This window comes from Paramormyrops kingsleyae, chromosome 2, assembly GCF_048594095.1.
Source record: "Paramormyrops kingsleyae isolate MSU_618 chromosome 2, PKINGS_0.4, whole genome shotgun sequence".
Lineage (NCBI taxonomy): Eukaryota > Metazoa > Chordata > Actinopteri > Osteoglossiformes > Mormyridae > Paramormyrops > Paramormyrops kingsleyae.
In genome coordinates this window covers 1,870,355-1,897,330 of record NC_132798.1, presented here as the reverse complement: position 1 = coordinate 1,897,330, position 26,976 = coordinate 1,870,355, and the positions used below count along the sequence as shown (strand labels likewise).

At 48.0% G+C, this 26,976-nt stretch overlaps 1 protein-coding gene across 2 annotated transcripts; it reads left to right on the top strand.

Moving 5' to 3' along the window:
* Positions 1-4,151: 4,151 nt before the first annotated feature.
* Positions 4,152-26,111, top strand: LOC111842674 (protein PRRC2B-like). 2 transcript variants are annotated; one of them, XM_023809547.2, is made up of 32 exons: positions 4,152-4,367; positions 7,165-7,342; positions 7,469-7,646; positions 8,070-8,172; positions 10,068-10,131; positions 10,278-10,421; positions 11,143-11,450; positions 11,536-11,651; positions 11,885-12,048; positions 12,379-12,466; positions 12,750-12,906; positions 13,090-13,888; positions 14,117-14,289; positions 14,788-14,971; positions 15,055-15,250; positions 15,592-17,469; positions 17,627-17,817; positions 17,936-18,072; positions 19,195-19,336; positions 19,468-19,547; positions 19,980-20,141; positions 20,275-20,556; positions 20,755-20,856; positions 21,151-21,337; positions 21,878-21,975; positions 22,085-22,206; positions 22,367-22,607; positions 22,791-22,958; positions 23,809-23,897; positions 23,987-24,044; positions 24,320-24,409; positions 24,551-26,111. In XM_023809547.2, the coding sequence occupies exons 2-32, from the start codon at positions 7,228-7,230 to the stop codon at positions 24,692-24,694; spliced, it is 6,960 nt and encodes a 2,319-aa protein (XP_023665315.2). In that variant the 5' UTR covers positions 4,152-4,367; positions 7,165-7,227; the 3' UTR covers positions 24,695-26,111. The 2 variants fall into 2 exon arrangements, with proteins under 2 accessions (XP_023665315.2, XP_023665316.2); XM_023809548.2 differs by having other exon boundaries at positions 4,153-4,367; positions 14,866-14,971.
* The last annotated feature ends 865 nt before the right edge of the window (positions 26,112-26,976 follow it).

Sequence of the window (26,976 nt, the reverse complement as noted above, 5' to 3'; positions counted from 1 at the left end):
AATCGTATGTTTGCCGTTAATGTATATTGAAGTTGTTGAGGTATGTTAGGATAAAATATTCTTACATGCTGCCTATGAATGTTCTATGAATCTATTATAAATGCATTATGAAGGTGCACTGAATGTTCTATGAATGCATACTGAATGCATTATGAGAGTGCAGTTAATGTAAAGAATTACCCAATATTTAATTCATTTATTGATTATGTAGTGATAATTCTGGGAAATTGCCAAAGCTCAGAACATCAGAGAGAAGAAAAAAAATCATGCCTGTTGTTTTCTTGGGATTTACAGGCTAGCAGCAAGACCAATAGATTAGCTTAAAATCAAGGACATAGCTTTGGGTGAACTTTGGGGGGGTTGAGGTTTCCACACGTTTTTCATTAAAGATCACTGCTCTGCACGCCATACAGAGGCACGTGGCCGTACCGAACATACAGATTCTTCGTGATCTGGGGTAACGTCAAGTGCACATGGGCCCAGAGCCACGAGTGGTCGGACATGACGATGCCCATAAGGAGGCAGGATTACACAGGCTGTTATCCCATAAGAGGACAATATCTTATAAGATATAGATGTGTTGTTTAATAAAAAAAAATATATCACTTCATGAAATTAACATGTGGTTGGAGTTTAAGTAAAATTGGGCTGCAAGATACCAGAAAAAAAATCTATTGCAATATTTGGATTTTTTTGCAATAAATATTGTGCTATTCATACAACAAAAAAAGGAGTTGAAATTTGCCTAAAATTAACTATAGCAAATTATTATCTACCATTAGAGTTTATCTTTAGTGGGAAAGACAAGTCAGTAGTTTACATTCTGATTAACTCTAACAACTGAATCCTGAGACCCATAAATCAAGAGGTCCCTAGCGGTACACTGAAAACAAATCTTTCTTATTTAAATTTTTATTATAAACAATTACACAAAACATGAATTTCGAGAACCTTTTTAACCAAGGTCCTGCCAATGGAAATGCACATATAAAATTAACAGCAGCAACAGAGATTCTCTTATATTTGAAAAGATTTTTTTTTTTAAATGACATCTTAAATTGCAAAAAAACAAACAATAGATAATTACATCAGCTGACCAATACTACACTGTTTACACATAAATCTTATATGAAGTCAAAGTGATACTTGATCTTGTAATGCCTTTGTCACTCTAACATTTTCCCTACACCATAAGAACATAAGAACTATACAAACGAGAGGAGGCCATTCGGCCCATGCATACCATGTATTTTAAATCTAAACACATAAATGAGAACAACTTATAGGGTGCAGGTGACCATTATATTTAAATTACTATTGTCAGGCTGGGTGCAGGAGACTCAAATGTGGGGGAACCAAGAGTTTAATTTCTGAAACTGGTGACCAAAGGGCAAATTGATGGGCTTGAAATGTAGTCAGGGGTCACGGGGCTGTAACGTGAGAATCCAGGGAGATCAATGCGACTGAGGCACACAGGGCTGGGGGTGTCGACACCAGGCAGATCAGAGGGACACCAGGAAGTGGACGGGCGGGTAAGAAGCGGGAGAGACTGAGGACAGGGTGTAAACATTCGGTACAGCTCATGAACGAGGACAATAAGCCTGATTTGCACTGAGTGCCAGGGGCAGACAGGCTTTTAATTAAAGACGGCAGAGCAGGTGAAAACACTATTTGCTGCTAACTGGCTTGCTCCGTCCTGCGGGGGGGTGGCAACAATACCAGCTCAATTTCACGTTACTATACTAACACCTAAAGATTTTTTAGCTAGGAACACGTTTCTCCACCATTGCAAGCTTTAGACTTGATCTGTGACAAGTGAGAATGTTTCCACTTGTGTGTTTACCACCAAGCAACAGATCTTCCTCTTCATCTATGCATGATGATAGTGAGCATGTATATAACGCTGCTTCCACTGCGTCCTGAAGGGACAGAGCGCTCACACTTACTGCTGCGGACCTGCTCTGCCGTCAATAAAGTCCCAGGGGACTTCTTGGTCTTCTTTGTCAAAGGTGGACTATAAAATATTATACAGTATGAAGTATAATACTACATAACACTTAGAGATTCAAATCTTTAGCACAATACTAAAAGGATGTAACCCATAGAAAATGTAACCTTGGAAACAAGAATTCAGTCAATGTAGTTTGTAGTGGGACAAAACCTTTTAATCAGTGCCTGGATGCTGCTGAATCGAATCGTATCAAAGTAAGAATGTTTTTGGGCCTTGTACTAGCCCACGCTATTGGCCCAGACTACGTCTTATGATATTTGATGATTTCAACTTTGTTTTGGAACGGGGACGGTTCCATTGTGGTGGGAATCATGGGGAGATGCCTCGGACGGGGACGGTTCCATTGTGGTGGGAATCATGGGGAGATGCCTCGGACGGGGACGGTTCCATTGTGGTGGGAATCATGGGGAGATGCCTCGGACGGGGACGGTTCCATTGTGGTGGGAATCATGGGGAGATGCCTCGGACGGGGACGGTTCCATTGTGGTGGGAATCATGGGGAGATGCCTCGGACGGGGACGGTTCCATTGTAATTATGTTTCCTCAGGAGCCAAGTAGCAAAATGGTGTGGCTGCTAGGAAAATCTCATGGAGAGGTGAAAGGACCTGGGCCTGCCTTGGAAAGGAAGAGATGACGCTGAGAGACTTCCTGGTGACAAAGTATCTGATAAGAGAAAGTGTATAAAAGATCTATGCAACATGGCAATAGACACTTCTGTGGCGTGTCCAGCCTTGGTTGTAACCTATGAGGAAGCAATAAAGACTGAATCTGAAGATCTACACGAGCGACCATGAGTCCTGCTTCAGTGCTGCTACTTGAGTTCTCCGCCTTGAAAAGAGCACATATGCATTGTTATATATCACAGCTGATCAGAAATTAACACTATTGATACTTATGTCATTTCAACATTTGTATTATGTTCAATCCTATAACCATTATATCACCTCTATCATACACATTTTTTCACTAAATCGAATATCCACTTGGCTTTCCTTTCCACCTGACATTCCATGCTCTCCAATATCACTTTGGCCTTAACTTCAGGTTTCTTCTCTTCACTGATGTCCCGTGTATTGAGCCTGGAATCCATACAGGATGCCATGTCTAGTAGGCACTGGGCATCATCATCTTCATATTTGTTATTCATGTAATCCAAAATCTCAGTTTTCAAGGTTTCATCTTTCTCCACTTGCAACACTGCAGTGTTGAAAAAATGAAGTACTAACTTCACAAAAAAACACACTGCCTCAAATTCTTTGTATGCATGCATACTTGGCTACTAATTCCTGACTCTGATTGTCCCCATGTACACGAATACAGAGCTGGCACTACGGAGTGTTTTCATGACAACTGCAGTTCACACTGAGCGCACGTCACTGCATAAACAGCAGTATATTGTAGTGTCGGACGAACTGAGGCATGGCGAGCAGCGAAGGACAAGAAGGATCGCTTGCCCACGAGCATGCCAGGATATGCTGACCCCCGCCGGCGCTACAATATGTTCAAAACACTGGTATGATTCTGGGCATTGCTGAGTCAAGCCAGGATACACACAATGCATCTAGTTCACTGCAAATGCATGCATCAAACAAAAGTGGCAGCAGCACCTAATTAACAACTTTTATTAATAATGATACTAATAATTTAAACAAAGTACAAGAGTAAAATACAATTGTAGAACAGATCAAATGATAGCATACTTATCAAATGTAAGTCGCTGAATTAAGTGTAAGTTACATAGGAAGTTCATTATTATTCAATTAATTCAGTAACAAGTGAATTCAGTAACATAGAGTATTCAAAGTTTCGGTTGATTTGCTGGACTGTTTATTACGGAAGAGGATTAGGGCCACCATGAAAATATTATTTGAATTCTGACTTTAATCTCAGAATTCTGACTTTTTTTTTCTCAGAATTCTGACTTTAATCTCAGAATTCTGAGTTTAGAAAAAAAATTCTGAAGTCAGAATTCTGAGATTAAAGTCAGAATTCAAATAATATTTTCATGGTGGTCCTAATCCTCTTCCGTAGTTTTTCTGTTACAACCTTTTACTAATAATAGTGCTTTGATTTTATTTGTAGTAATTTGTTACGGCCTCTGAAATTCCAGCAGTCGACGGCAGTGACATGGGCCGACGCTGCGGGGCGCTGTTTCACCCGTTTCTCACGCAGGCTGGCGTTTAACGGGAGCGACACCCAGGCCAGGCGGCTCGTATAATCACGGAGGATACGTACCGGAACCCGGTGTTTAAAGAAAAAAAGGGATACTTTAAGCAGAGACGGGAATAAAATCCTCCAAGCGGTCTGTCCCCACGGACTCCTAACTGTATAAAACCGGCATTCGTAGGTGAAGCAGGTAAAGATCGGACCCGACGCCAGAGTGTTGATGCGACACAACCCGGGGCTTCATGCAGACTGTATCCCTGCCGCTTTGTTCCGGGCAGCAGCCATCTTAATCATGTTTAATCGTTTATTTGGCTTTTATTGTTGGAGAAACACGTTTTTTTGTAGCTTGCGGTGCGAAAGAGTCGCGTTAGCTGTGAGTATAACGGGGCTCTGGCTGTCAGCACGGCGACTGTTCCTGACTGGTTCCGGAGGAAAATCACGATTAAAATGTGTAGGAGGCGTTTTTCTGTCATTAACCGCTTTAAAAATGCAACGGTAAGGTGTCATCTGCTGCCTGCCTGTTGTCATTAATTACTCGAGATTAATACGATGTTAGTGTCGTGCGTTTCACACCCCGGTCTGTAACGGGCCGTGTTTTGCCTGCTAGACCAGTTAACGGCAGTTTTCTCTACAAACAGCCATGTTTGCTATTTAGCGTTATGTCCCGCGGTATGTTATTAGGGGCATTTGAGGACAGTCACATTTTCAGTCACCCCGGCCGACCTGGGCCCCGACGGCGGCCTCGCAGTGCCCCGGCTGGGGGGTTATGCGGCTGACCTGCGAGGGCTCCCGCACTGCACGGCCCGTGCCTGTAACGGCACCCTCTCCCCCCCTGTTTATGTCGGTTTGTTCGGTCTGTTTGGACTCCCAGGTGCTGCACGTCCGCTGCATGCACGGCGGGTATCTGTCTGCGTGATGGAACCCCCTAATGCTAGGCTAGCTGGCTAGCCAACTCCAAGAACGGGCTGCTCCGTTACTAACTAATACAAAGCATAGAACAAGTTCAGGGCTTAGCTCAGCATCGCGGCTGTCTGACTCTGCATTATAAGGCAGCTAGCTCATCATCCCGTTAAGGGGCATTTGTGAGCAGGTCGCAGCTCCTCCGTGACAGTGACGGGGGGGCGGTGAGGGTACTGGGGCCAGGAGATTGTTAAAAAGTCGAAGAGATTAAGCGATCATCAGTGTCTTTTCTCCAGTTTCAGTGCAGTGTACTATTTGGATAGCTGCAAGCTAGCAGCCCCACAGGGTTGGCTTAGCGCTTGTTCGCAGAAGTGGGTTATTTATCTGCTTTATTGACATGAACGTGCTCATATGTGGTTTTAATTACTCCCATTCATACTTACACTAAGGCATTTACTTTAGTTATGCACTTTAGAATGAAGAGCAGTCTTTCCTGACCATTTGCTCCTGGAAATGAACTGAACTGTGCAAACTGAACGTGTCCTGGGGTATCTGTAAATATCCCTTCACCTTGTCATTAAGTGTACCTCAATGTTTGATCCCTCGCCTTTGTCTTGCAGCTTATGTATTTCTTTAGTTGAAAAGACAGTACATTCACTTATTTAGCAGATGCTTTTGTCCTGAGCGCAGGGTCAGTAATTTGGGTTAATGGCCTCAATAAACGGTAAAATGTTCACTTTGTCAGCCATGGGACCTGAACCCACAACTTTCTGGACAGAGGCCCAGATTTCTGTCTCACTGAGCTGCACACTACCCCTTCTGTCCTGCCTTAATTGTTGGTTCAACATCCAACCTTTTTTCTTCTTGCACTGTTTGTAAACACGGCTTAAATGTGATTAGCAGATATTTCATAGCACCTGCTCATGAATTCAATGTGCACTGTCTGTTGATCAGTAAGTCAGGGGCCTACCTGTGCGCTCACCCTAGTCTGGGGCATGACTGAGCATTACTTGCTTTCATATTATTTTTAAAAGCAATAAGTCTGTTTTGAATACTTTTCTTATCCCTGGTAGAGAGGTTGAAGTGTAAACCTGCCCAGATATTATTGTGGGATTGTTATTTTGTTCATGGTCATGCACTCTCTCAGGCTTTTTGGGCGGAGGGTTCCTTTAAACTTATTTAAACAGAACCTCCCAAACAATCAGTATCAGTGTCTCTGTCAGTTTTCGAAATAATCGGTGATCAGTATTGGCCAGAAATGTCCTTATCAGCACATCACTAGTTTTCAAAAGCCCCCTTATCACAAATTTCAATACAACTTGAAATGATTTGGGTGGCTGTAATGTTTATTTCTTACTATATTACCTGCAGTGAAGAGTGTCACAATCAGCAGATGAGGCATATGAGGAGAGGTGTTTGTCCTTCCATGTATTTGGCTGTTATTTACCATGTACAACAGAATAACTAAGGCGCCAAAAGGCGTTTGTTTACTTGCACAGGAAACATGCATAACTTCCTGCATATGTTTGTCATATTTTGCTTCAGGAGGCTCCTTGAACAGTGACAAGTCGCTTTTAAAGCACAACACTTTTTAGTGCTTAGCCTTTGCCTGACTGTCTTTGCTACATTGTGATTTTAAGTTGCTTTCTGAACTGGAACTGCTCAAATTCACCTGGGTGATATCTGTGCAGCCGTTTACTATGGATACATAGTAAAAGTTTGCAGCAGAAAGCCTGCTATGCCATGGAATTAAAGGCATTTGCCTTTTGTGTGTGCTGCCCTAATCTTATACAGTCAGCAGTCAGTGGTGTTCCCTTTAGATATGAAGCTAATCAGAGCTGCCCCACTCTTTTGTTAATCTCAGGAAGTGTTCAAGCTGATTGCTGTGGTTATGCTTTTGAGTGTGAGAGTCTGTCTGTTTTCTAGGCAGTTTTGGGGAATAGGGAGGAGTTGCCTCTAAGGGATAGTATCACATATTTTTAGGTGTGGTTGTATGTGGATCTCTGAAAGCTGATGGTTTTGGTAAGTTCTCATTTTGCCTGAATATGCAGTGTGGAGTGTCAGCTGAAGCCGTCTGTCCTCTACAGAAAACAAAGGACAAAGAGAGAGGCGCGAAGACAAATTCCCATACTCAATGACATTACATCGAAATGTCCGATCGTTTGGGGCAAATAATCAAGTCCAAGGATGGGAAAAGCAAGTATTCCTCTCTCAGCCTGTTTGACAAATACAAGGGGAAGTCAATAGATACACAGAGAACTACAGGTGAGTGAGGTGACTCTCAGGCTTTCTGGAGTAATGTCCATCACTGCACAATTGGCAGGAAAAGCTGATTTTGGGTCTTGTCACTTTTTCTCTTCTTTTTTTGACCTTTTCACACTCTGCCCCTAGTTGTTCCTCGACATGGCTTGCAAAGTCTTGGTAAAGTGGCTGCTGCCCGGCGTATGCCCCCCCCCACTCACCTGCCGAGCCTGAAGTCCGAAAATAAAGGGAAGGACCCTGACGTGATTATTGTGCCCAAAGACGGAACGGGATGGGCAAACAAGCAGGACCTACCAGACCAAAAGAGGTGCGTGTCTGTGAGCGTGCATGCGCTCACGTGTCATCAGAGGTCAGCAAATCCATTCAAGGAATGTGAGTGAGTACTGTCTGAGTGACGCATAGATGCAAATGTCGGTGGAGGGCTGGGAGTCAGGAATAGAGGCTTGCTGGAGTGTGTGATGAGCAGATAGGCGGAGTGTGTGTGTGTGTGTGTGTACAGTTATGCGGATGCCCTCAGTCAGGCCTGAGCCCAGTGGACAAAGAACAACACAATGAACGAAAGTTTAGTACATTGGTAGTAGACGTGTCCTTCAAGCTCTCGCTCTGTCACTCCCCCCCGTACGGGGCCTGACTCTACAAAATCTCTCTGTCTTTTCCATGCTTGTGTAATACCATAGCTGCACGTGTTCCCCATCTTCTGTCTAATCCTCTGTCTCTCATGTTTGCTCAGTTCTGCTGCATCAGCAGCTCTCCTGCTGGAGTTGCAGCCTCAGCCGGCTTTGCAGAAATCCGTCTCCAGTCCAGAGAAGCCCCCAGTGGCTGGCAGCCTGCAGGTGGGTGTCCGTCTCCTTACTCCACTCTTGGATGCGGGAGTTACAGCAGGCTGCATAAACCCGGTTATTACTTCTCTGCATGTGTACATACATGTACACATTTCACCAACATTCTGTCTCCTCAGCCACCAGCCATTCTGGGCCTTTACCCATTGTGCATGTCTATGCTTTGGAATTATTATTATTTTAACAATAACCTCATTATTTATTTGTTTGTTTTTTATTGATTTAGATTACGAGCCTGCAAAATGTTGAGAATTCATTATTAAATCATTCCTGTAGATCGATCTTCCATTTTCTACAGAATAAAGAAGTCATTCCACTAATCTGTGGCACAGTGTTTCCTGTGGATCAAGAGGTTTGCTGTGGGGGCATTGTGATGGGGGGGTACTATTAATTAAAATGCAGATGAGGCCTTTGTCATACATATGTTTTTTTTATTATTGTTTAGTGATGTCATGTTCCCTCTCTGTCTCTGGATGTAAACTGACACTTAATAACTGTATGAATTCATACAAGCTAATTACTTTTCAGTGTCAGTTCTAACCGTTTCATTTTTTGAGTGGTTGCTAAATGAAGTCTTTGGCAGTTTGCCTCTTCCAGTGCTTTGCTCAATAACGTATCAATAGCCTAACTGCACTGCACGCAGCCCAACTGAACTGTGTATGACTCAGTCGAAATTAGCAGGTTTGTTGTGGGGTGTGTGACCCCCGTCAATGTATGAGATAAAAACAATACAGGATAGATACATTTTAATACCCACGCAGTCTTCCATAACCGTAAGCATGTGCTGTGTACTCCCAGCTGATATTAATGTAGTGAATAAGGGGGGAGAAGTCCTTCTCGAGCATGGTCATCTGTTATAGTTTCACATTCACACTGGAGCCGTGTCAGAAGGTTACTACTAATGTTCCTCAGTCACCAGGGGATAGATTAGCGGGATTTTATCATTTTGCTTCCATTTCCACATGACGCCATAACGGTAGAATAGCCATATAAACAGGTTTCAGTGTGCGAGAATGCGGTATCAGAGAGCCAGGAGAGGGATGCCTCATAAACCCCCCCTAACGAAATGCCCGCTCTGTTTACCTGCCTCTGGTGTTTTTCTTACCTAAGTAAGCTGATTTTATTAGACCTTGTAATAAGAGTGTCTGCTACATGATAATGTAATATAGCCCATTAGTGCTGTTAACTAGCTAAATCCCATAGTCTGTGCTCTGGGGAAGGGGGCGGGAATCAGGCTTCGCCGATTCGCCAAACGAGTCATCAAGGCGTTGGATTAGATGATTGATTGAATTGAAGTTTTGGTCGAAGACCTTTGGGTGGAGGTCAGCCACAGAGAAATGTTACAAGTGGAAGCCCTAGCACCAGCAAGCTCTGCAAGTTTCACCGCTTTTTCTGAATAAAAAGAAAATATGCGACTGGGTTTTCCTTATTGTGATGTAACTTACAATATGTAACTTGCGTAACTCACAATGCTATATTCGGATTCGCATGTACAGTATTTTTACTTGAGTACTTTTAAAACTAGGTATTTTACATGTGGTATTTTCCTGGATGACAAGTAACATTTTGACGTGGTATCTGTCCTTTTTTTTATTTTAGTATGAAAATGTAATAATTTTTTCTCCAGTTTCTCCCATGCGTTCTGTAGATATGGAAATGTGCTAAGTTTATGTAGAATTTTATGTAGTATGAACAGTTCCGTGTCTGTTACATGTGCGGATACGCAAATGCTGAGTCTGCACGTGAAGTATGAACCGGCCTTTAGCAAGACGCCGACTGCCATCAGTGGGATTAAGTTTATCCTGTTGTCCTAATGACACGTTGAATGAAAAGTGGTGAGGTGTGTTCCGAGTCCACAATGCCTCCTTAGATCAGTGTCTTTCTTTCAGAGCACAGTTACCATTGGACCAAAGCAATGGGCACAGCTGAATGGAAAGGCAATAAGAGGAGATGGTGAGTGGATTTCTGCACGGTTCTCGCAGCATAGGGAGCTAAATGCTTTTGTTGTTGCTATTTCAGAACAAATTAGTATAATGTTACGGTTGCGTGTCAGCCTGGTCGCTGTATTGCATTCATGTGTTATTTGTTCTGTAACCCAGGTTTAAGGGTCTCAAACAGATTGCAGCCCTTCTGTCACGAGGAATTTCCAGCGCTGAAGACAGCCAGCGAGCAGGACAAGGCCGGCAAGGAAAGAAACGCCTTCGATCTGTCGTATGGGCCCGGACCAAGCCTCCGCCCCCAGAGTAAGTGTGCCTGGGGGGAGGTTCTAGATGGCACTTGGTATCTACACTGCCTGAAGGGGATCGTTAGACTTCTGCTGTGGTTGTCTGACTTCAGATACCCTGTTTACTTCAGAATCAGAAAGATCTTTATTAACCAAACATTAAAAAAAAAAATTAAATTGTCATGGTGGGTGTAATCCTGATATATCACATGCAAAGAGAATGTATAATTATGTACATATGGTTATAACTGATGTTTCTTTGCATGTGGCAAATCCTATGTACTGTACCTCAGCTGGGCTGACTGCAGCCACAGTGACACACTTATTAGTAATAGTGATGTTTAAGGGCCACATGAAAATCTGCAACTATATGCCATTAGCCTGAATCATCGATCCATCCATCCATCCTCCACCTTATCCAGCGTAGGGTGGGTGGAGGTGCTGGAGTCTATCCCCGACAGCATAGGGCCTTGTACTGGATGCCTGTCCGTCACAGCAAACTCAGGCACATGCTTATATGCCGTTCTTAAGCTAGATGTGACTGGGAATGGATTAACGGGATGTTTTTTGGATGGATGCTAAATATCAGTCTTGCTTTTGTGTGAAAAGAGGTTTTAAACATATTGATGGTAAATGTAATGGTGGTGATATTCAGAATGCTCCCCATGGTTTTGTATGTGCGTGCGTGCGTGGTAAACCTGTGTAAGTGTTTGGCTAGTAGCCGTGCCTGTGCTTGTCAGACGTGACGAGCTGGCGGGAAGGTGGGGGGAAGATCCTGCACCCGCTGCCCCCTCCAACTGCTCCCCCTGCTGAGCCCGAGGACAGAGGCAGCAGTGGGCCAGCTCACACCTCCGCAGCGGCCCCTCCTCCGTCCTCCGCTTCAGGAACCCCTGCCGCCTTGCACCCCCCTCCTCCATCCAGCTTGGCCCCCGCAGCCCCGTTGGGAGGCAGGGAGCCCAGCCCACGCCGGTGCACGGCCTCTGTCCAGTCGCACCCGACCCAGCAGCACCGTTCCGCGACAGTCTACCCCGACATGCTGCCTGCCTTTGTGAGTACGGGTGGTGGGAGATGATCGTGTCTGATTGATTAGGACCAGCGATACACCAACGTTCTTCTCACCCGTGTGGTTCCAGATGTGCCTGAAGGAGTCGCGTGATTCTCCACCATCCTCGGAACGAGGCCCCGCCCCCATGCGCTTTCCGGCTCGCCCTCTGCTCAGGCAGCAGCCTCCTGCCCCCAACTCCATCAAGTCAGTATCCTGTTGAAACGTGACGTGTTCAGTTCACATGTCTCGACATCGTAACCCTCGAACAGTAACAGGTTTACATGGAGATCCATGAGCTCAGCATGGAGGGGGTCACTTTTCTCCCTGAGATTTGCGAGGAATGGTGATTTTCAGAGTCACTTGTGCTCATTTCTCTCGTACAGCTATCCTTGTATACAGCGTGCCTGTTGCATCTAAACACTCTGTTTTTGCTGCAGCGGCAAGACGGGGAGGGAGGGCAACTATTTCCGCACTCCTGCTCGTCCCACTCCGCGCCCCCCCCGGCCACCTGCCAACAGAACACCCCGTCCCACCATCATTAACCCAGAGGATCTGAAGGAGCTGGACGATCTGGACAACAGCTGTGAAGATGGCTGGGCAGGTCAGAGCTTCGCTCACTTCCTGTTTATCTTTGGCTATGTGTGTAGACCCCATAGCTAACTGCCATGCGGTTTCGCATCCGGAGAGTTCTACCGCTAAACAGACACACTCCTTTGTGAATACCAGCATGATTAGTATTGCCTACAGGCAAATGTGTAAAGGCATGAAAATGTGTAAATTGATGCATTACCGTTTCAAAAGTTGCTTTCAGCCTATTATAATTGCTTAAGACTCGAGTAGCTTGGTTTCTCCGATTTTATGTTACGGAGCAAATCAGACCATCCTGAAGGCCGCAACAGGCCAGACTGAGAGCATCTCCACTCCACTGCAGGTATCCATGACGAAGTGGACTACAGTGAGAAGCTTAAGTTTAGTGACGATGAAGAGGATCACAATGGCGGTGATAAGCGTGAGCCGTGGTGAGCACATTCTTCAGTCTGACCGTTCGGCGTCTGGCGTTTGCTGGTTCAGTATCTTTCGGGCCACTTTCTGATGCTGCATTATTGGCTCAGCAGATGCTTAACAGTATCTGTAATGATCTATATTGTATGATCTATAACCCAATGATGTGAATACCACACTGACCACATCACATGCTGACCACATCACATGCTGACCACATCACACATTCCCTCACTGTCATAATAATGATGAATTATGCAGACGGGCGAGCTGTAGTACACTGCTGCTGTTTTCCCCCAGGGCCGAGGCGGAGCTCCGCAGTGAGCAACAGTCTTCCCTGAGCTCTGCAGAAGGACCATATGGCCAGGACTCTGCAGACGAGGAGGGTTACCCACCCTGCCAGGAGCCACGGCTTCCCAGAAAGGTCAATGGCTGGATGGCGCCTGCTGACAGCCAGGTAAATCTTGATTAAATGAAAAATACCTTCTTTGAATAACTTTTCGATGATGTATGGACTGAACCATGAAGTGCTGTTCTGTGTGCTTCACTTGGCTCCCTGTCTACAAGCTGCTCTGCCTTTTGTGCCCACTGTGTGTCTGATATCGCGGGATTTCCCTTACCGGTGGTCCCTGCTTTTCAGCCACAGGTCAGCAGGCCTTGCTTCGGAGAGTGTCCAGAGGATAAGGAGGACCCGCGCCAGGGCCCCCGGGGAAAAGTTGCTTCTGCGGGGGTGTCTGAGGCCATCGAGCGTGCGCGGAGGCGCCGGGAGGAGGAGGAGAGACGCGTCCGGCAGGAGAGACTGGCCGCCTGCGCTGAGAAGCTCAAGAAGCTGGACGAGAAGTTTGGCAAGAGCGAGAAGACTGCTGGCTCCGAGGAGGCCCTGAGGGACTGGGAAGGCGGGGAGCTGGCGGCCTCCTCCAGAACGAGCCCAAAGCGCTCACAGGAGGCCCTGAGAGACCGGGAAGGCGGGGAGCTGGCGGCCTCCTCCAGACCGAGCCCAAAGCGCTCACAGGAGGCCTTGAGAGACCCGGAAGGCGGGGAGCTGGCGGCCTCCTCCAGACCGAGCCCAAAGCGCTCACAGGAGGCCCTGAGGGACTGGGAAGGCGGGGAGCTGGCAGCCTCCTCCAGAACGAGCCCAAAGCGCTCACAGGAGGCCCTGAGAGACCCGGAAGGCGGGGAGCTGGCGGCCTCCTCCAGACCGAGCCCAAAGCGCTCACAGGAGGCCCTGAGGGACCGGGAAGGCGGGGAGCTGGCGGCCTCCTCCAGACCGAGCCCAAAGCGCTCACAGGAGGCCCTGAGGGACTGGGAAGGCGGGGAGCTGGTGGCCTTCTCCAGAACGAGCCCAAAGCGGTCACAGGAGGCCCTGAGGGACTGGGAAGGCGGGGAGCTGGCGGCCTCCTCCAGACCGAGCCCAAAGCGCTCACAAAGCAGCAGGCAGGGTAGGCCGTGCAGTTAGGAAGCGATTTAATATAAATGATAGATGTAGATAATTATTACTGTTATCTTTCTCTTTGGTGTTTTGCAAGTTTAATATGATAGTAAAATAGACTAAACCATAAGCTGAATTGTTGGTATAATTGTCAAGATGCCAAATTTCTCAAAAGGAGACTTTTTGGTTTGAGACTCCTGGTCAGTAGCTCATGTCTCCCCGTGGTTTTGTGCTGCAGTTGAGTTTCCTGAGGTGCCCTCTGGTGGGCGTCAGAACGTGTGCTGCAGTGACACTGGCGCTCCGGGTCCCCGCTCTGGGGGTGAGGACTGCAAGCCACCGTCACCTCTTCAGGACTCCACAAGGCATCAGAAAACTCTGCCTCCTCGCTTCCAGATCCAGCGTCACCCCCAAGTAAGCAGAAGCCCTCCTCCAATACACTGCATTTCATTTCTGAAGATCCTCGTCTAATGAACCCAGCAAGGTGTGGTGAGGAACCATTTCATGCCATAGTTACCTAACAAACCTGAAGGCAGCCGGCGTAGTTCTTCAGTTTCCATGTTTTTTTTCTGCCTTTCATTTGGTGTCATCTCTACAAAGGTCAGTTCATCTGCAGCTTTGAAATTGTGGTCTTACTCAAGAACTTATTAGTAGGATGGAAATGTAGTCGATCACTCCGTATGTGTTTTGGGTAAATAGATGACAGTGTACAGTTTATTTTATTAACGATTCCTATGTCCAGTGTTTATAGCACTTGATGGCTGTATAGGCACCCCAAGATTCGTTCTGCAGATCCTCCAGATTAATTGCTGCTATCAGTCCTCTTCCAATACTGAGCAGACTACAAAAAGGTGGATGTGTTTCCCCTTGTGGTCTTACGGGGGGTGACGGTGCCTCACATTTCCTCTTCAGGGGCCGCTGTACACGACGCAGGCCTGGCAGCGGCAGGGCCTTCCTGGCCAGACTCAGCGCTGTTACTGTTCCCCTCAGATGCTGGGCTTTGATCCCCGCTGGATGATGATGCCTCCATACGTGGACCCCCGAGCAGCCACAGGGCCCTCCCATGTAGATCGCTACCCCAGCATCCCCTCCTCAGGTCCGTATGGGTGTCTTTCTCTGAATCCTGAATCGTGTTTCCTTGTGCAAATGAAAATGATGGAATGTACTTGCTTATTACAGGGATGTTAAAGCAGATGATGCCTAGTGACCTCCTAAAGAGTCCTGGCTCTGTGTCGGATGATGGCTGCCTTCCCAGCATGCTCCAGGAGAGGACTCCCCCCTCTGTGGAGCCCCCCCCTGTTTGGGGTCAGGAAGGCTTCAGTCCACCGTATCAGCAGCAGCCTGACAGCAGGGTTGTGAGCCATGATGATGAACGGTGTGGCCCTTTTCTTTTATTCCCACCCCCCCAGTTTGTTTGTTTGGGTTGTTTAGTTAGTGTTTTGTTTTGTTTGAGTTTACCACATTTGACATTAAATGTTTAGTCAAGTATATAGGCAAGTTTCAGGCAGTTATCATTCAATATTTATAGGCACATTATGTTTCCTTCAGAATTTACTTCACAATTGATGAAGCTTTTTACGTTTACTGGCTGGACACATTCATGTTCTTGTGTTGCATTGTTAAGCTTAAAATTCAAATTAAGTCTAGGATAAAGTGTGACGTTTACAGTAAGTGGTAGTGATTTTTTATTTTATTTATTTATTTATGGCTATCTAGGTGTGACCGACCATCTCAGCCTGATTTGGGTGAGGAGTTTTGTGATGCCCCGGGTGAAGAGATGCCTCATCCTGTCTATCGTCAGGAAAGAATGCCAGATTTGGCTGAAGGATCTTCCCCAAGAAAGGAGTTTTACAATGAAGTCTTGACTTCTTCAGCAGGACAAATTCAGCCCCCGTATGGAAATTCCAATCCTGAGAAAGAATCAGAGGAGATAAGTTACAGCAAAAACCACAAGGACAGTTTGGATTCTCACAAAGAAGAGTCTGATTGCTTAAGTAAAGACCAAAGCTGTGTTTCGGACTTCTGGAGAAGTGACTGTTCTCTGGAAAAGGAAGATGGTTTCCTTCCTCATTGGTCGGACCCAGACTCTACCCCCCGGACGACTGAATCCAGCAGCAGAACCCAAGCCAGGCGAATTGGCCCCATTAAGAAACCAGTCCTGAAGGCCCTAAATATGGAGGATAAGGAAAATGAAAAGCCCAGATATGAGCTGCAGGAGAAACCAGTCCCCTACAAACTGAAGGAGATGCCTGCTGATGAGTATGACCTGAAGAATGATCAAACCCTCCCTTTAGCTAGCAAGTCCTCTGCAGCAGCAGCTCAGGAGGAACCAACCCTAGTGAGAAGGGAGAAGCCTGAAAGCCTGGGGGATGAGGGGCCCAAGGAGAGCATCTGGGAGCGCAGTAAAGGCTCTTCTGTGGAGGTCCTGTCGAGCAGGAACCCCCTGGAACCCCGTCGCAACAACTGGATCTTTATTGATGAGGAGCAGGCCTTTAGTGGCACCAGGGGAACTGGAAGAGGCCGGGCCAGGGGGTTCAGGGAGTTCAGCTCTCGAGGAGGCACCCGGGGCAGTCGAGGAGGAGGCTATGGTGGCAGTCAGAGCGAGGGTCGTGTCTGCAGCCCGCAGGACCTCAACAAACTTGACAGAGCTCAGAGGGGGACGCAGCACCGACGCAACATGAGCGAGACTCTCAGTGAAAGCTCCGAATGTGAGGGGCTGCCCAAGGGCCACGGGCAGAGGGAGGATGGAGACCGGAAGAGGGTGGACAGCCGAGACTCTTGGAGGTCCAACAAGGTGTATAACCATAACCAAGCCACCACTGCAGAGTTTCAGGACAAGGCCAGAGCCAACAGGGGTCCTGGTCGCTCTGTGCCTCCAAGGTTGACCCATTCAGGGCAGAACCCGAGCTATGGCACATGGAGGGGACATGGGGGCCAGTTCGATAATCATCTCGTACGCAAGAATAGCTGTGATCCTGGGGCAGAGGCTTTCTCCAGAAAACCCTCCGAGTCTGTAAGGTATCAATCTCCAGGTTCCTTCATTGAGAATGGAGGTGGTGGAGCAGAGGATCACCTGGACAGTGACGGCCCTGATAACCGCCCAGCAAGAAGGCGCCGCCCCCCCCGCCAGGACAAGCCACCTCGATTCCGCCGGCAGCAGCTGGATAGGGACTCTGTCAGCCAGAGAGACAGTGTGGAGAACCTCAGCCAGGACTGGCCCCGGCGCTCCAGGGGTGGGGAAGGGTTTGTTTCCGCTCACCATTCTGGTGGGAGGAGCCAGCGGGTCCAATGGGAGGACTGGGAAACTGTCTCTGATGGCAGTGACTTCAGTGAAAGACGTGGGAAGCATGGAGGTCTTTCCCAGCGGGACGTGCCTTCAGACCCAGGACATGGTGAGCCACGCTACAGGCAGAGGAGGGAGCTTTCCAGAAGGAGCTTCTCTAGCCAGCGCCATCTGTTGGACAGGCAGAACCGTAAAGGAGATTCTGTTCTGGAGGGAATCAAGATGTCCCGGTCTCCTGACATCCCAGGGACGGCAGCAAAATCTGGCAGAAGCGACAGGTGGCAGAACGGGACGTCTCTGAGCTGCAGGAGGTGACCGTCACAATATAAATGTGCTTCTGTTCTGCTTGCTCTGATGAGTTTTAACTAATGAAGGTCTCACCTGGAATTCTCATGTGTGAGGTTAGTGTTTGGGCCTGATTACATTTTGGCATATTAATGGCTGCAATGGTGCCTCTGTTCGAAACAGGTCTCCTGAGAAAAGAGCCTTAGGTTTGAGCTTGGGCTCAGTGTACAGCGGCCCGCGCTCCGACGTTGCTTCTCGGAGCGTTCCCAGCGAGTCTGCGTGCAAGAAGACGGAGAGGGACGTGAAGGCCGGGGCCGTCACGCGTGAGGAGATCAACACGCCGGTGCTTCAATATGACCACAACGTGTGCTCGTGTAAGTGCAAGGCTGCACTGTAAGGACAGGAAGAGGGACACTCTTCAATTCCTTCATCTTTTCACTTCGTGAAGGCTGTGCTGTCAGCTCACTGCATGTGTCTGCTCTGGCCTGTCAGTGGAGGGCAGGGCAGTGCCAGTGCCAGTGCCAGTGCCAGTGCCAGTGGCAGTGCCAGAGGGCCTCTCGGACGGCGCGTCTACGAAGCAGCGGCGCCAGCCGGAGGAGGAGCGCCGAAAGAAGGATCCGGATGCTCTGGTGAGGGAGATCTACTGCGTGGCACAGTTGGTCATGGGCCGCCCTAGATGGAACTCGGGCCCAGCAATTCTGCACTCAAAGCGAGAGATACAGTGTAATAAGACAGCTGTCAGATAGGTATGTGTGTGCCTGCTTAGAGCAATCAGAGGGGCTGAGCTATTAATGGGCAAATATATTGTTCATTTGGTCCTGGTAATTTCACAGGTCATTTGTTATGGGACTGGCCCATTTCTGCTGGTCTACCTATGCTGGTATTTCTGGCTCCACTATTGAGGGTATCTGTCCTGTCTTGATCTGTAAATTACCTTCTGGAAGATTGGCTGCAGTGGAGAGACTGTATGGACGTTTACTCGCATACGATTAAAAGATTAATGAGATTGTATTGTGATGCCTAAAAGTTATATCAAGTGATTTATTGGCAATGAAGAAAGGGACAGCTCAACATCTTTTGAATGAGGAGATATTGTAGATCAGGGTTCTTCAAATCTGGACCTCGATTCCAAATCCAGGCCTTGTTTTCAGTTCTCCCAGGTAGATAGTTTAATAATTCCTGATTCTGATTGGCCAGAGGCTTCACACCTGGCTCACAGGTATAGGAAGGCTGGAAAACCAGCAGGGCTCAGACCTTGAGGACCGTGATTTGAATAATAGGGTTGTAGATAAACAAGGTAAAAAAGACATCTGTGCTATGGCAGGACTTTTTGCAGCTTCAAATCTTGCATGTTTATTAAACATAACGATGCGGCGAATTTATACAGATTACTAACTTTTGCGCCCCTCCGTACGCCCCTCCGTACTGTGGTGCAGTACCAAAAACCCAGCCTCCAGACAAATGTTTACGGCCGTCATCTGAAACCCTGGTGGTTATCGCACATGCCCCATATAGTCACGTAGAATAGTTGTTAGGGCTGAGTTAAACTGAAATGCACATTTAATCATTCACTGGGCTTTAGACAGTATTCTGACTGCATTTAAGACGTGCATTATGGAAGCAAGTCCCTTTTTATAGAAGCAGGTCCTTCTTCCAGTTCCATGTTTGCAAGGTTATGTGTGCTTCATATAAACAAACTCGGAAGAGGCACTGCAAAGTTGTATAGGAGGAAAAACTCTTTAATTTCACAGGTACCCAATAAGGTGAGGATGACCTCGTCCAAGATGCCCCCTCGCTTTACCAGGAAACAGGGCGCCACGTCTGTGGGGCAGCATGCAGATTCACGAGCCAGCAGCAGCCTGGGCACCGAGATCTGGAAGGCCAGCAGCACGGGTAAATGTGGCGTCCTTGCTGACCGGGAAGCTGGCAGTGCCACTTTGCCTGAAAGTGTGCTCATTTACAGTGACCTGTCATCAGATTGTGCCAACTGAATAGTTGTGACATTTCACACAACTTTATTTCAGCTGTGTCTGTCCAGTCATCGAGTGGAGACACGTGGACAAAGCAGGTGTCATATAGCGGGCTTGAGCCAAACTCAAATGAGGTATGTTCTTTATGATGTACTCCTCCTTGCCAGAAGGGGGCGTCAGACTGCCCCTTCTCCTCACCGGGTATGACATAGTGCCAGGCTGTTATCTTCTGGTTTTTTTATCTTTTGATGTACCCTCGCTCCACTAACCAATCGTATTTTTGGATTAGAACCAAGCGTTTGTGACCTTGAGCCTAGATGTCCTTAAAGTTTTGATACACCCCTCTTCCTACCCCTCCTTGGTGTTGATGGTAATGAAGATCCTCGGCATGTCAGTTAAACCCTTGACTGGCTTACGACATACAAGCTACACACAGTATAGTGGAGAGAAGGGCTTGATGGTACTCCAGGCGATTCTGTGCGAGCCCCTGGGGAAGGCTGGCATTCAGGGTTCAGTCACCACCCCAGCATAGAGTGAGATGCCCTTTTGGCTGCGTCTCTTCCCAGGTGTATAAGGGCAGTCAGACGGACAGCGGCATTGACCTGAGTGCTGAGTCTCAGGGCTCCTCCGCCAGCTCCTCCCAGAGAAGCTCCCCTTACGGCTCCCTCAAGCCGGAGGAGGTGCCCGGCCCTGCAGGGCACAGTCACCTAAAGAAGGTGGAGAAGCAGGTGCTGTGAGCACGTGTTTTCCTACCCGCTCCCCCTTCCGTCGGCGTGAGGGTTTTTAGATGGCTTCTTCTGCAGAGCTTCACGTCATCCTGGTTGGTGCTGATTCCTGTCTCGCCTCTGCTCTGTGCATAAGGACGTAGATCCTGCAGCGGAACAGAGCAAAGAGCACAAGCCGGGTCCCATTGGGAACGAGCGCTCCCTGAGGCACCGCAAGGGACCAGAGTGCGTCGAACATCCGGAGAACCCGGTTGCCCCCGTCAACGGGGTGGATATCCATGTGGAGAGCGGTCTCCCTGTGCCGCCCATCGACTTCGGTGTTGCGCCCAAAGACTCGGACTTCAGCGTGCCTCCGGGCCCGGGGGCGGCGCCGGGGTCCGGCCCAGGTGCTAAGCTGCAGGATGTTCTAGCCAGAAACGTGAGTGTGTGGCCAGCTTGGTCTCTTGCCTTTCATTAACCAGGACAAAAACTATCAAGGACGAATTGGGCTAAAATGTCGTCTGTGTGTCTTTTATTGCTTATTTTTGTGGGCTGTTGGTTGGCTGCCTTTCGCACCTGTATCTCGGTATACTGAGGGGTGACCTGCTGCATGTGACGATTCTTCTCTTGTCCCCAGATGGCCCTCACCCAGGCGATCCCCACACTGCACAGAGATCACCTGCAGCAACCCATGGGGCTCAATCCCATTTCCTTCACGAGTGTGGAACTCACTCTCAAGGTGCCTTGGATCAGCCGCTCTGGTGGGATCAACCAATCAGATGTCTTGGTCCTGCCTCTTGTACAATCTGATTGGTTATCTCTCTGAACCAATCATTTTTCATTCTGCCCTTAGAACATTTTTGTCTCTGTGTGGGACATTAAAATGTTTCGGGATGAAGGATTGTGTGTGTTTGGTATTGGCATCAAGCTCTGATTTTGCGTGTTTAGTATTTGCCGCAGTGGTTGGTAGCTGAGATGAGGTAACGCACGTGTGTGATGAGCGCTGGAATTCTCTGGCTGTTTCCCGGCCCAGATGGAGTCTGCTCGGAAGGCCTGGGAGAACTCGCAGTCACTGCCCGACCAGGGCTCGCCGGGGGCCGCGGGCTCTGCGCTTCAGCCACCCTGCAGCATGGCCTCCGCCAGCGGGGTCAGCCTCAGCTCTTTCGGCGGAGTCTCCATGCCCCCAATGCCCGTGGCATCAGTTGCTCCTTCCATGCAAGGTCGGCATGACGAGTATGCGTGTGGGGCGTGAGCGGGCCCCTTTCCCCCGCAGGCATGACGAGTGTGCGTGTGCGGCGTGAGCGGGCCCCTTTCCCCCGCAGGCATGACGAGTGTACGTGTGCAGCGTGAGCGGGCCCCTTTCCCCCGCAGGCATGACGAGTGTGCGTGTGCGGCGTGAGCGGGCCCCTTTCCCCCGCAGGCATGACGAGTGTACGTGTGCGGCGTGAGCGGGCCCCTTTCCCCCGCAGGCATGACGAGTGTGCGTGTGCGGCGTGAGCGGGCCCCTTTCCCCCACAGGCATGACGAGTGTGCGTGTGCGGCGTGAGCGGGCCCCTTTCCCCCGCAGGCATGACGAGTGTGCGTGTGCGGCGTGAGCGGGCCCCTTTCCCCCGCAGGCATGACGAGTGTACGTGTGCGGCGTGAGCGGGCCCCTTTCCCCCGCAGGCATGACGAGTGTGCGTGTGCGGCGTGAGCGGGCCCCTTTCCCCCGCAGGCATGACCCTGCGCAGAGCAGAGCGACAGTCTTCCTTTCCCTGCAGGTAACCATTTCTCTCCACTGTACCTGGACGGGCACGTGTTCCCCAGCCAGCCGCGCTTGGTGGGCCCCAGCCTGACGCAGCAGCACGGCTATCAGCAGGTAAGTCCCTTACGGGGCACAGATGGCCTTGTCCTTCGTCGGCTTCACCTCTCCCCGGGGACATGGTGACGAAGGCAGTGAGTCACGCTCTGCTGGTCCCCATCCCCAGGCAGCAGCTGCACAGCAGATCCCGATCTCCCTGCACACCTCCCTACAGGCCCAGCTGGGTCTCCGCGGCGGCCTGCCCGTCTCCCAGTCCCAGGAGATATTTGGCTCCATCCCTCCATTCCGGTGAAAATTCATGCATGTTTTTTTTTGTATTGTGAACAAATTCTGCTTTTAAAACCTATAAATAATAGTGCTTCTAGATCCCACGTTGGTAACCTGCTGGGTCTTGTCTGGTGGTTGCAGTTTCGTGCTGTGTTGATATTCTCTTGATGAACACTGTCAGGTCCCCAGTCTACATGCACCCCAGCCTGTCCCAGCCCAGCGCCATGGTGCTGTCCGGGGGCGCCCCCCTGAAGGGGCCCTACTCTGCTTTCCCCGGCCTGCAGCATTCGGACATGGTCAAGCCGCAGTCAGGCCCTCCTTACCAGCCAATGAGTGGGAGTCAGGCCTTGGTCTATGAGGGACAGATGAGGCAGGCCCCCGGAATGGGCGCGTCCCAGCTGATGGACTCCCAGCTCATCCAGGTTTTACTCTCTCAGCCTTTAACCTGCACCTCCTATACCTGTGTGTTTAATGAGTTTCATCTTTTCTTAATGATCTACAATAGTGACTGGGTTGGAAACACTGATCACCATTAGTAAAAGTGTGTGACCGCCGAGGCATATCAGCAGGTCTTGACATGGGTACCATGTCCCGGTTCTGCTCAGGTGACCATGCCCATGCCGGGCTCCCAGCTGCAGTTCGGTTCTGCTCAGCAGCACCTCATCCTTCCTCCATCCATTCAGCTCCAGCAGGGCCAGAGCCTGCCAGTAGGGGGCCCCCGCCGCATCCTCCCCCCTGGCTCCCAACCCCCTGTGATGGCCCCAAACAGGGAGGTCAGTTCTTCATGATGCCAAAAAATGCTGAGTTATCAATTAATTGGTTTCACACAGACTGGTCTGTGTAAATAAGCGGTACTAGACTCTGGATGTTTAACCCCTGAGTAGTATTTTCTTGAAATTGTGTTACGATGTTAAGGGCTATTTATTAAAAAGAAATTCACCTTTCCCAGTGAAAGATGAAAGGACACGGTCGAGTTTTGTAGCAAAAACCTTGCAAACCCACCTTTATTTTAGGTTTTCATGACTGCTAATTAACACTCTCTGATTACATACAAGTCTCTATGAATCATCAGACCTAATTGAAGTTTTATTTGTCACATTTAAGGAAAAATAAAACCCTTGAATCAGGACTTATGTTTCAAAGTCTCTGTTTACACTTGGTATTAAAATATGTCTTGGGCGTCTGGATCACAAGTGAACGGTGATTAATACAAGTGCAAAGAACCCCCAAGACGCACTGTGATCAGATTACTTGACTTGGTGCTCATTAACACTTGTATTTAGTGCTGTCCATTTGCCATCCGATCGCCCAAGATGCATTTTAAAACCAATTGTAAACATTGTAAATTTAATTCAGTTCATTTTTATATGTATAGTGTATTTTCACAACATTGCATAGTTTTAAAGGGCTTTAGATTATCCCTCCCAAATGCCCCCAGGGAGCAAGCCTGAGGCGAACGGTCTTTTCAATGACTGGAAATCAGATGCTGTACTGTGGGCAGAAAAAAAGCATCAGAGTATTAATTCGCTGATCTGCTGCTGTCCATCGACATGTTAGCATTTTAAAACAGAAGTGTTGCTTTGCTGGTCGCCTCTCTTCTGACGTCTCTGTCTGACCCCTCAGCTTGAAATGAAAGGGTTTCAGTTTGCAGACACACCCAGTCACTCCCAGGGCATGCCTGGCTGCCCCGCCCCCAACGCCAGCTTTTACCGGTGAGGCTGACGCCGCAGTTGGCTGATACTGTTTGCTGGTACCCCAGATGCTCCTTTTAAGGTGCTTAATGTTGACTCCTCCCTCTTAGGCCTGGGCCTGCTAGCCCAAGTGGGAATCCACCTGGGCCCAGACACCACGCTCAGCAGGTATGGTGCCGACATCCATGCCCATCCCATATCCGCCCATATACAACCTCATGCCGTTCATTTCAGTCACGATACTTGTCTTTTTAGCCGTGGTTGTGTCTGCTGCCCCCTGGTGTAGCTGGGATTTCCTCAGGCAGCTTTTCAGTGATTCAGTGTTACAGCCTGCAAATGCACCCAGTTATCTTGTATGCTTCTACCATTGTGTGTGAAGGCTCTTTTTAAGATTCCCCCCCCCTTCTATCTTTGTACATAATAACTTGGTTTCTGCTCTTTAGGCCCCCCAGCCTCAGGGCAGCATCATGATGCACATGTGGCCCCCCACCTCAAGCCCCTTCCCCAGCCCCATCCAGCGACCGGTCATGCAGGTCAGCAAACCCCTCCTGCACAGCCCGGTGCTGGGCCCCTTGGCCGCCCACTCTAAACATTGGTAGATTTAACCCATTTCATTTCTCAAGCTGTTGCTTGGTGGCATTTCCTACATTCTATTTTTTTTTTTTGGTGGGAAGATAAAAGCCCAGCAAGACCTCACGACCTGTGAGGGGAAGGGACAGTCCGACGTTCGCTCAGAGCCGCCACCTGCTGGCCCGATGAAGCCGGGCCGCTCCAGGGCCATGAAGCCGCAGACTGTGAAGATGGAGGGCACGGCCTAGCTGCAGGAGCATCTTCCGCTCCACGGCGTTCAGCACAAGACACAGACGGCTCAGGCTAGCTTCTGGCTGCTCTGCACCGGACAGATCGGGGCGTTTTTTTCGACAACCGAAAGTCAGACGCTGTAGTGTTAGCAGAAAAAGGCATTTATGGGAAAATAAAAAAATAAGTATATTTCACAAAATAGTCCCTCCCAGAAGATAGTTGTTTCTCAGTTAACATTTGTCAATGTAAAAGAAAGTATAATAGTAAATATACGCATTTTTATGAGTTTACTTGAAGACAAAACTATCAAAGTTGAGGAGTTCTTGTAGACTCTCGGTTCCAGCAAGTGCACAAAGCTGATGCAAAGAGGAGGAACTGTCACAATGATTATATGTATCCCTCCAGCAAAATGTTACCCTTGTTTTGCCAATTTTACTTGTATTCAGTGTGTGGTGTTGGCATTCCTTTTAAGTGAACCAAACGTTGATTGCCGATTTGGGAGGTGATGTGCAGCCAGCTTTGTGCTTAGCTACGTTGTGTTTCTCCTGAAAACGCACTCCGATACGTTTCTTAGAGAAGTGGGATGCCATCTTGAGTCGGTGATGTTTGCATATGGGAGGCAGACAAGGTTACACAGAATTCCTGATGATGTCGAGTTAACTAGAAGTCCCCAACCCCCCCCCCCCCCTTCAATATTCACAGTTAGTAGCTTGAGTCTAAAATATCAATATATGTACAAAAATATGCAACATTTATTTCCTCCATATTATTTTTGCTTTGCCTTTGATATAGTTTGAAGGCTCTGATTGGCATATTTTCTGATTGGCCTTCGCTCTGTATTGCTGTTTTAGTATAGCTTGGGTGGGTGGGGGGGCGGCATTGGGGGGGGGTTATGGTGGTGGCGTCAAACTGAGCTGCAGCTCAGCTGATTAAGGCAGTCAGTCACCTAAAACTGTAACTTAGTACATTTACAAACTTAGTTATAACCTGCATTCCCTTCTGCTGAAGAGGGGATTCTACACAGCAGTGACTGATCAGGGTCCAAATGGGTTTAAGACATGGGCCGGCTTTAAGAGCATCATGTGGTAACTGAGGTTATAAGGTGCAGGAGGATTCTGGGCCACAACAGCACAGGCTCCATCTCTTGATTAAATGTTACCGTGGGTTTCAATGACTGATTTCATGTCACTACATCGTGTCAATGTTCTGAAGCCTTGAAAATGCTTTTGCCGTTTCTGTTTCCAGTTTTAAAATAGATTAAAATCACAGAACACTATTTGTGTATGTTCAGGCATCACTGTCAGCATTAAATAGATTTCTACATGTATACATGTACAGTTCTGTGCTGCGGGGAGGCCAACATCCTATACTGGATTTGTTGCAGTATTTATGCATCACTTGATACATAAAGGGGAAAATAAAAGGTCAAACATCCTTGTAGAATAATTCCTTTGTGGTTAATTGTGTGAATTTCTTAGCTGCTTTTCAGAGACATATGAACCAAATTTAGGGGCTCCACATACTGGCTGTCAATCTTAAAGACATTTCTGAAGACCGAGTATATGATTGCAATTGAAAAAGTACAAGAAACCCAGGATAGTTATTTTTTATATATTTTCATGTCTATATAAAACAAGGTTAAAGGTTTCACATGTTACTTAAATGACAAACATTTCGCTGAAGGGTAACATCCTGTCAGGGTTTCCCAGTTGTGTTTTGGGGGGACCAGAGTCCAACACAGTTTGCATATTTTCCTGAACATCTTAATTGGCTAATTAATTAATGAATCGGGTTATTAGCTGTATTTGAACAGGAAAATCTGCAAACTGTTGGATTTTGGTCCTCCAGGACTGGGATTGGGAACTCTTCTATGTAACAGATTTTTTCTCACATTGGCAATCTAAAGCCTGCTTTCTTTGCAGCATGTGACCCAAGCAGCTAAGATTACCTAGTATTAACTAAAAATCTCTGCAGAGAACTATTTGTACATTTACTTTATTTAACAGATGGTTATTTAACAAAGTTATGCACAAGTGAGGAAAATAGCACAAGGGTAAAAAATGGCTAGACTGAGCTTCCAATGAATACACAGTCACAAGGGTAAGTTGTATAGGAGCAAGAGCTATCAACATCTTCCAGCAAAACAAGAACCAGATAAGACCATTCAATGACCAGATGTGCAACATTAAGAATATTCAGGGAATGCAGAGATGCATCAAGCTAGTAGTGGAATTCCTGTAACAGATGGTTCCTTCAGGTGTTCCTTGATGGTGGAGAGGGAATATGATCCCTTGATGTG